The 10,097-nt window shown below is 48.1% G+C and overlaps 1 protein-coding gene across 1 annotated transcript in view; it reads right to left on the bottom strand.

Moving 5' to 3' along the window:
- Positions 1–9,455, bottom strand: part of LYRM9 (LYR motif containing 9) — a 20,655-nt gene extending 11,200 nt beyond the window's left edge. Inside the window, exon 1 of the mRNA XM_077749644.1 lies at positions 9,390–9,455. Coding sequence (XP_077605770.1) covers positions 9,390–9,393 — 4 coding nt within the window. The 5' untranslated portion in view covers positions 9,394–9,455. The remainder of the gene's footprint in view (positions 1–9,389) is intronic.
- Between the last annotated feature and the right edge of the window lie 642 nt (positions 9,456–10,097).

Raw genomic sequence — 10,097 nt, 5'->3', positions numbered from 1 at the left:
AAAAAAAAAAAAAAAAAAAAAGCTCTGAGGAAACCCAAAGGAGAATGTAACAGAATAAAGGAAAAGAGTGAAAATAAAGGCACAAAGGGAATTTCCTGGGAGCCAAGTAGTATCACTGGTACAGATGCTAAGGAACAGGCCCATGGCCTCATTTAACCCCACTGTCTGTTTCCTACCCTGTGGCTCCACAAAGGGCACCTAAAAATAAGTGGGGAAAAATCATATATTTTAAAAAAGAAAAGAATGAAGCTACAGAAAATGACCAGAAATTTTGTCCTATAGGGCCCTGATACGAGGCTAAATTAAGCCTGCGCAGGCCATTGTTTAAATATGCAATTACTTCTCCGGATGGGGAAAGTCGCAGTACAGAAGGAGAATGGGTCCGGTCTGCTCCCGCAGCTCCGGGGCTCCCGTCTGCACATGCNCCTTCCCCCACCCTCCTGGTCCTCAGTGCCTCCCCCTCCCCACCCCCACTGCCCAGGGGCAGTATCTGGACTCTCAGCTTTGGAACAATGCCTTGCTCAGACTATCAGAGGATCTCTCTCTCCAGTCCAACCCAAGGATACTTCCTAAACACACACACACATACACACACACACACACACACACACAATGTCATCCCCTTGCTCCAAAACCTCCGTGGAGTGTCCTTTACCCACGACCTTTGCCTCTGGGGCGAAGTTCATGGACTTTGGGATCAGGCAGTCTGCGTTCAAATCCCGGCTCCACCACGTGTCAGCTGTGGGACCTGGGCAAGGTTCTCAGCTTCCACCCCAGGGTCAGTGGCACCTCTGTCAATGGGGCAACTGATAGTATTTCCTACACGGATTCGATAACTCTCCTAGACCACCCGGCACCGTGCCTGGAACATACACTGTGCTTAGCAACTACTGGCAATAGCATCTCTGAAACGTGCTGTGCTCTTCAACACCTCTCTTCCCACGCTGGATTCTTCGCCTGCGTCAACACTGATCCTTACAGATTTAGCTCCCAAGTCCCCTCCTCAAGGCTCACACCCCATGCTGCCCGCACTCCTCTAAATAAGGTCTCATACTTCATCCAGTGAGATGGAAGAGCACAGAGAGGGTTTTGAGGCCAAACGTTGGCGTGTTTGTCAAACAAGCATGTTCGACTTCTCTACATTGTGCGGCCTCCTCTGGAAACGGAAGAGCACGATGCGTATCCTCGTGGGGAGGAGGGGCTGGTAAAGATCGCAAAAGGTAACGTCAGTGCCTAGCACGGGGGATGCCACGTTCAGGTGCTTGAGCGTCATACCCTTTCCTACTCTACCTGCCTATTTGTTCCTTGCTGACCGTGAGCTCCCGGAGGGCAGAGGCTGGATTATAATTAGTCCTCTCTCCACGGCGAACGGTGCCCAGAACATACGAGAAGCTCAGCGAACGCGCGTTGGTTGATCTCTGTTTAGCAGAGAGGACACTAACGGCAGAAGGACAGGGGCTGTCCTGAATCACGGAGCCGGCAGGCGACAGAGCCAGGTCTCAGACTCAGGCCCGGGATCCCTGCCTCTGGATCCCACACCTGCCTTCTCAAAGGCCAGCGAGCCACCCCGAACATCCTGTTTTCTGAGCTCGACCACCCTGAGCCTTTTCCAGGTGTAAGGGAACCTGGTGGGCTACTCCGGCCAAAGCAAACTGGAAAAATCAGACAAGAGGCGAACACGCTGCGGTCGGAGCAGAGCAACCAGCAACCGGAAGTGAGTCGTTGCGCTGTTAGGCTGCTTTGCGCCCCTTGCCTTCCCCACACGGGCCGCAACACACCACTCTGGTTTGAGGGCAAGAGAAGGAAGCTATTACACGCCCTCGGCGGGGCACTTCACAGGGCTACTGAATCGACAACTCCGTTGCTCCCATTTTACAGAGGAGGAAAACGGAGGCTCAGGCTCACACAGAACTAGGTGAGAGCACAGCTCGGCCCCATACCCAGGTCTCCACTGTCCTGACAAGCTCGTACACACAGACAGGGCTCATCTCAGAGGACGGCTGAGCCGAAGGCTCTGGATTTATCCTTCTCCTGTCATGCTCTCCCTCCTCCAGGCCTCCCTCATCCAGCCACTCAGGGCACTCGTGTTGCTTCCCTGAACGAACGAATGAATCCAGGTCTCACTTAAGGGGACTTCCCTGACCACTTTGTAGTCCATCTTTCTTCATGGCAGTCTTCACCACCTGACATATATTTCATTGTATTTCCCCACTGGGATGTAAGCTCCAGGAAGCAGGCAGATCATTTATTTTGTTCATGACCCCGACCCTAGTACAGTGGAGTGCCTGATGGATAGGAAGCATGCGTGTGCATCTACTGAAATAGTCACTGAGCACCAGCAAGGTGCCAGGGACTGGGTAGGGTTCCAGAAACAAACAGAAGACCCTGAACCCACCGAACTTACACATTAACGTCAAAGTAAAGCCAATTACTCAAGTATAACCAATTACTACGAAGTGGATTCGGGTCCCTGAAAGATGGGCTCATGGGGTCTCTCGCCCAGGCAAGGGTCAGAGGTTTCTTGAGAAAAGGCCGTTAAATCTGAGGTCTGAGGGGGAGTAGGATTTGGCGAAGAGGTGGTGAAGGCAGACAGCAGCTTGAATGAGGCCGAAGGGAGAAAGGCACTGCCACCCCCACAGGAGCCCAGGGACGGAGTCAAGCCGGAGAGCGAGGGCAGGTAGGATGCTGTCAAATCCAGAAGGGATCCAGTAGGGGGGGAGGGGTTAAGATTAATCCTAAAGTCCATCCACTGATGAATGGATAAATCGAACATTCATACGACGGGACAGTATTCTGCAATAAAAAAAAGAAATGAACGATACAAGCTACAACACGGCCGAACCTCGAAAAGGGCACTCTCTGTGAAAGAGACCAGTCGCCAAAGACCAAATATTATACGAGCCCCCTTACACGAAGCGTGCGGAGTGTGCAAATCCACAGAGAGAGCAAGTAGATGAGGGGTTGCCTAGGGCCAGGGGAACGGGAGATTGAAAGTGACAGCTAAAGGCGAGGTTTCGCGTGGGGACAATGAATATGTTCTGAAATCGATTCTGGTACAGATGCACAACCCTTGGATATACTAGAAGACATTCCGTTGTGCACTTTAAATGAGTCGTTTGCTATGTAAAAACAGAACAGAAACCAAAATTGTCCTGAGGACCCAGGGGTTTGGGCCCCAAAGTGACTTGGTGTTATCCAGAAGCATCAATTAAACCGTGAAGNGAAGGACCAGGGTCTGTCTGTAAGGAAACCCTACAGGCAAGACCCGCTGGGTGACCCCTTCCCGGAGCAGACCCCACCCAGTTGAAAAATAAAAACCGTTTCACGAACTGCCTTAAGCACCCACGCTTCCTGCTGGTTGTTGCTACCGTGGATATAAGCCCTGAAGGCCGACTCTCCCCTATCTTCCTGAATATGGATCCCCGCTGAAACATTAGGGGTGTTCAAGATCTGCGAAAAGATCTTGCTGGAGGACTTTCCCTCAATCACTCGTGTATTCGCAATTGTATTCGCAAGGGAATCTGCGATTCGAGTCATTTCATCAAATTACAGTCCCATAACACCTGTCAAAAGAATAAATATGACAGTAATAGGCACGCTTCCTTTCAGACCCATCTATAATTATAATTGAGGGAAAGAATACAGAATTTAAACTCAGCTACTGCCAGTATCATTCTTTGAAAATGAAATAATGCCGTTTTATTAAATAGGCTCTCCCCACTCTCTAATGTTGAAAGCTAAAGTGCTTCTCTGAATTGATTTAAATACAAGTTTTATATCCTGAAAGAAATAAAGATGAGTCTTTATCTTAAGACAAACCCCATGTTCAATGATGCTGCTGATATCCTCTCAGCTGCTTGAAAGAGAGTTGGGTTGTTAGGGATAATATTGCTTCTGTTCACGTCCGCCTTCTCTGGGGCTTTTTAAGCCCATTTGTAATGAAAAGGCTGATTTCCTTACACAGACTGACTCCATGTGTAGCTGATTCAACAGGACAACTTTTTCCTCTTTTTTTTCTTTTCCTTTCTTCATCGTTTTCGAGAGGAAAATATTGCTCCCTGGCGGCACCTGAGACTCTATTTTTTTCTCCTTGTAGAATAAGAGAAGCCGGGGGTATTTCTCAACAGAAGTAGTGGGTTTTTTGGTTTGGTTTGGTTTTTGACGTTAGGCTTTTCTCCCTTGTGTTTGGCGAACTCCCTTTAGAGGTTTTGCTCTCTTCCTTTTGTTTTTTTTCTCCTCACCCAATCCACTGGCCTTCGCCTACCACAAATCATGTGCGTGTTCCGCCCCCGAGATATTCGGAGAGTTGCCTCCACCCTTGCATTTATTTTCAACATGGAGGCTTGGGCCCAATATAGCTGAAAGATGAGTGTACCATCTCATAAATCCGCCCTCGGAGTTACACAAGAGTCAGGACCACATCATTAGCAAAGAGCCAATCAATAAATCATTAGGCTTTTAAAGCCCTTATTAGGAACAATCTCCAGTATCACCATCCACTTATGTTTTCAGCCTTCATATCACTTAATATCTTGAAGAAATTTCACAGTCCGTTCTGTGGCCGCATCGCTCTTTTGTTCCTAGATCACTATGTTCCTGCATCAGAAACGCTGTTCTAATACCTAGATCTCATAAAATATTTAAGATGCAAGCTGTTCGCTTTACCTCGGAGAGACGCCACCTTCAGAATCACACACGATTTTACAGTTCACAAAATGCCTTGTAAACCCCCAAACGACAAGAAAAAAAAAAAAATCCAAGGTAGGATAGAGAGGCTTGGACCACAATTTCCAATTTTTTTTCCGAGTTTTGTCCAAGTCATAATGGAAGACCTAGTTTTTAAAAAAATAATTGGATTATGGTACTTTGAACTTGACAGCAACCTTAGCTTCTCACAGCTTCAGTAGTAAAATAAAGCCCTAAAGTCCAAACTCACTAAAATGACACCAGGCCTATGATCGAAGGAAAACTCAACCATTCCTACCATGTGGTTTCCCTTTACATGGAAATGTTAGCAGATGAACGGCCTCATGTCAGATGTCAGACAGGGCAGGATATTTTACAGAGAAATGGAATTGAAAGACTTCCTTGAGAAATTTGTCACCCAAGAGTTGGCCGTCCAGGGGACGTGTTCTCAGGGGGGAGCTTATCGACCTTCCCGAGGAATACATCACCACGTTCTCCTGATTCTGACATTATGTCACTTAACCTGACAACTACAGGCTTGTAACCAGTATCTGCAGGAAAAGATACAAGTCCTGATGCTTCCTCCAGTTTAAACCTGCTTTCAGATTTCAAAGAGAAATGATACATTTGCATCGTCTGGTTAAATCAGGTTATTGTCTCAAAGGTTGACCATGTAAATAATTCAAATGAATTCATCACTGTACAATAGATTTAATAAGCATAATAAGCACTTTGAAGAAAACACTTAGGACCCTGGGTCTGCCCTGGCCCTCGCTTCCATTATCTCAGATTTCCCTGTGAACGGAATGAGTGGTACCGTGTTGTTCCCTTCTATTCAAAATATGCAAAGTCGCTATTTACCAGTTTGCAATTTGCATATGTCTCAAATCCTGCCAGAGCACAGGGTGAGGGGCATGGGGTGACTGGTGAATGTGCCAAATAGGGACCCCAGGGTGAAAATGGAAAGCCCAGTGAATACATCTTCTCCACCCCAGGCTGTTGTAAAACATAACCCTCGCCACCGACTACTGAAGGTTTGTTTTTAAGACAACAAAAATATTGGGTATAAAAGGTTGTGTGAAATCTCAGACACCTACTGTCTTTTTTCTTTAATTGCTGGGTTGAAGAAGAGGATGAGCAAAGATTTCAAGATTTCTTATGAAAGGGGGCAGAAGAGAGAAAAGAGAACAATTGTGACTACTTGCAACGTACACTAGGAGAGTAGTTTACAGCCTAGGTTTTCGCCTTCCGGGACCTCCGTCCGTCTTGTATTACTTTCTGCCGCTCCCTAAATCTAACCTTGCTGACTAGTACATATCGTTCAGTATCTCTCGGTGTGTTCAGTAGTAATATATTTACAGCGGCCACACGTGACACCACATTGATGATCAGATGTTTGTCATCTCTGAATATGAGTCTGCATAGGAATAAGAGGGCCACAGGGAATAGAAACGGAGACCGGGGGACGCCTGGGTGGCTCAGTCGTTTAAGCATCCGATTTTGGCTCAGGGCATGATCTTGCGGTCCGTGGGTTCGAGCCCTGCGTCGGGCTCTGTGCTGACAGCTCAGAGCCTGGAGCCTGCTTCCGATTCTGTGTCTCCCTCTCTCTCTGCCCCTCCCCTGCTTGCATTCTGTCTCTCCCTCAAAAATGAATAAGCATTAAAAAAAGAAGGAGAAGAAATGGAGACTGGAAGATAGAATCAACTTTATTAAACAGGATTCCTTGGGAAGAGGAGAGACAGAGAGGTATCGAGGAAAAGGTAGGAGAGAAAAGAGGAGAGAAAAGCAGGACAGTGGAGGATGGGAAAAGGTAGAAGCGAGTCATTAGATCGATGCTGCTCTGAAGAGAACGGCCTGATAAAGTGAAGTGGGGCGTCGTTAACTAAGGAAATCCATGACTCATCTTGGCCAGGAGATAGGGCGTTCTGGTCAATCAAATATGTAGTTAATACATATTAACTACACTGAACTTCCACTTCAGCAAACATTTACTGCAACTCTACCACGTGCAAAACTCGGTGCCAAGCCCTGGGTCCCCATAGAGAGGTCTCTGGACCCCCTCTCTCTCCCACTGCCCCTCGTCTTCCCTTCTCTGCTTCTTATTGGGGGCAGATCTGATCTTGCCGCTGGCTGCCTGACCCCCTTCAATGGCCTCTCCGTATTCTCTGCATAGATGTGCCAACCTCCTTACCATGTTCTCAAGACCCTGCAGGGTGTGGCCTCTTAGGCTTCAATTCACAGCCCTGGTCCCCTGCTGCAGACACGGTGGCCTTTTTAAAGTTTATTTATTTATTTTGAGAGAGAGCGAGCGAGCAAGAGTAGGAAGGACAGAGAGAGAGAGAATCCCAGGCTCCTCCTCACTGAACGCGCAGAGCCAGAGGCGGGGCTCAGTCTCACAAACTGTGAGATCATGACCTGAGCCAAAACCAAGAGTCAGACGCTTAACCAACGAGCCACCCAGGCACCCCCCACAGTGGCCTTTCAGACCCTCAAATGCGCCATGTTCCTTTTCGCTTCTTTTTCAGATCCCAACTCACAGGTGTCATTCTCCACTTGCCTGACGCCCTTACTTCCATTTGACACGGGGGCAGACAACACTTCCCCCCCCGAAGAGGAACCTGTACCCTGGTCCGTGGCGTGTATTACAGCTTCTAATGGCACATATCTTACTTTGGATTCCCCCAGGAGACTCGGAAACAAGGGATGGGGAGCAAGTCATTTATTTGGAAGGTGATTCAAGAAAACATCCAGGAAGGGAAGTGAGACAGGGAAGGGAAGGCAGCCAATCCATACCTAGAAAGAAGCTTGCCCAGTGAGTTATCACCACGGGCAACTGAACTTCACCTTGCTGGGGAGCCAGCATGGAACGTCACCTGTTATTCCACTGAAGGGTATGGGACCCAGAGTATTTCTACTACAGTTCCTGTTAGTTACCGGTTGAATGGTGCTCTCAGAGCATGAGCCCCCATGCGTGATTTCTGGCCTGCCGCGCTTTCGGGCAAAGAGATGCAGATGCTGTTGGCTGGAAGTCAGCCAAGTATATGTACGGGAGTATGGGTGAGGCACTGCCCATCCTGCTGATCGCATATACGTCCCTATTTACATGTTATACATACATATATATGTATATTGTCTTGCTCCCTAGAGCCCCATGAGAGCGGGGACTGAGCAGCAGTGTCCCACCTGCGCCTCACTTCCCGTGATCCACCGTTATAATCACTCCCTGTGACCAATACTCTCAACTGCCTGGTTCCTCTCTTCCTGTGTCCCACTCACTCTGGGTGAACCTACCGCCCCCCTTCCCCACCCTGCAGCCACGCAGCTTGGTGTCGAGAAAATGACACGGAGCTGACGGGTTTTGCTTTAAGTTTATGATTTCAGCGCAAAGGCATACTAGGTGCTGCCTGTCTCTCAGAACTCCCACAGCCCACCTCCACCCCCGCTCTCAGCCGATGACCTCACTGAAAAGTTAGATACCGTCAGTCGAGAGCTTCCACCTCTTCTCACCCCTTCTCCCTCTTTCCTGGGGAGCATCCTTCTGCCTTTGAAAAACCAGTCCCGGGGCACCTGGGTAGCTCGGTCAGTTAAGCGTCCAACTTTGGCTTAGGTCATGATCTCACGGTTCGTGAGTTCGAGCCCCGCGTCAGGCTCTCTGCTATCAGCGCAGAGCCCTCTTCCAATCCTCTGTTTCCCTCTCTTTCTGCCCTTCCCCCACTCATTTTCTCTTTCAAAAATAAAATCAACATTAAACATTTTTTTTTTTATTTCTAGGAGAGAGAGAGACAGCACGAGCAGGGGAGGGTCAGAGAGAGAGGGAGACACAGACTCTGAAATAGGCTGCAGGCTCTGAGCCAGCAGTCAGCACAGAGCCCGACGCGGGGCTCGAACCCACGAACCGCGAGATCATGACCTAAGCGAAAGTCAGACGCTCAACCGACTAAGCCACCCAGGCACCCCGCATTAAACATTTTTTTAAGAAAAGGAAGAAAAGCCAGTCCCTCTGCCGGTTGTCGGGTCTCTGCCTTCCTAAAAATCTTTGCTTACACAGTTATCCCCTCTCTCCTGCTCCGTTAACGTCCTTTCCTTCACCTGCCCATTCTAAGCAACACCCAACGTGGTCTAAGGGCTTTGCTACTCCAGATGTGACTCATGGACCAGGAGCATGGGCCTCACGTGGGAGCTTGTTTAGGAAACACAGAATCTTCCACCCCAGAGCTGCAGAATCAGAATCTGCATTCTAACGAGAGCCCCAATATTTGGTTCCCAGGCATATTACACTAAGAAAAGCACTGGGCTATTTCTCCATTCTCCATTGTAGCCAAACTTTTATCCGTCCATTCAACAAATGTGTATAGACCATCTTGAAGGTACCAAGCAGGCTTTTGAGTTCTGGAAATACAACAAAACAAAACAAAACAAAAAGCAAACAACAACAAACAAAAAACAAAAACAAACAAACAAAACCCGACCTTACACTCCTATATCTGTGGTATCTTAGGGGCAGAGAACAACAAAGAAAGAAAGAAGATAAGATCAGATCGTAAGTCAGTGCTTTGTAGCGAAATAGAATATGGGCACGTGATAGCCACCAGATGGCTACTTTAGTTGACTCCAAAGAGGTGGCACTTCAACCCAGATCAAAATGACGAGAAGCCGCCATTAGCGTTGTCTACACAGGCTGTCTCACCTCCTCAGCCACTCACCCATTCATCCTTCAGGGCTCTCCGTGGGCTCCCACCTTCATGCCCACTGACACTGTTCTTCATAAGGCTTTTGGTGGCTTCCATATTGTCATCAGCAATGGCTCTCTCTGTCCCTAACTCCCTCTACTTCTCAGCAGCCTTCGGAGCAGCTGACCACACCTTCTAGAAGCATCGTAAAATTAAGTTAGTCACCCAAGTAACCTTTTCTTTACCATACAGTGTTCAATGTAGCTATTGTTCAGGGGAAAAAAGGAAAGACTTTTATGTGTGAGAGAAGAGAAGGCCAAGAATAGAAGGAAGAGGAGATAAACGAGATCCCTTTTATTCCAACATAAACATGTAATTCTAAATCAGGGGAAAAGTACATTTCATTTTCTGTTTTAAGACCCCTTTGTTATATCAAGTGTATCTGGAAATGAGACAGACAACTGCTTTGATCCAGCTCACAAAGGAAAAAGGTAGTTCAACATTCCTTCCAGATCTGCTTTCCTGAGCCCTGCGTTAGCTCTCAGGGAATCTGGGCGGGAAGGAGAAGTGGGGGGAGGAGGAGGGGGATTCTGGGGTTTTCCCTCATGACCACCAGACTAAACTCCCGGCTACTCCCAGAGGGCAGCTCCGTAGGACGTGGGGCGCTGGGGGCGGGGGAAGGTTGAAGAGAAGGAAAACCACTTGCCGGAAACTATATAACCGCACACGATGTACGAAAAG

This window comes from Crocuta crocuta, unplaced genomic scaffold, assembly GCF_008692635.1.
Source record: "Crocuta crocuta isolate KB4526 unplaced genomic scaffold, BGI_CrCroc_1.0 scaffold149, whole genome shotgun sequence".
NCBI lineage: Eukaryota > Metazoa > Chordata > Mammalia > Carnivora > Hyaenidae > Crocuta > Crocuta crocuta.
This window is presented reverse-complemented; position numbering and strand designations above follow the sequence as displayed.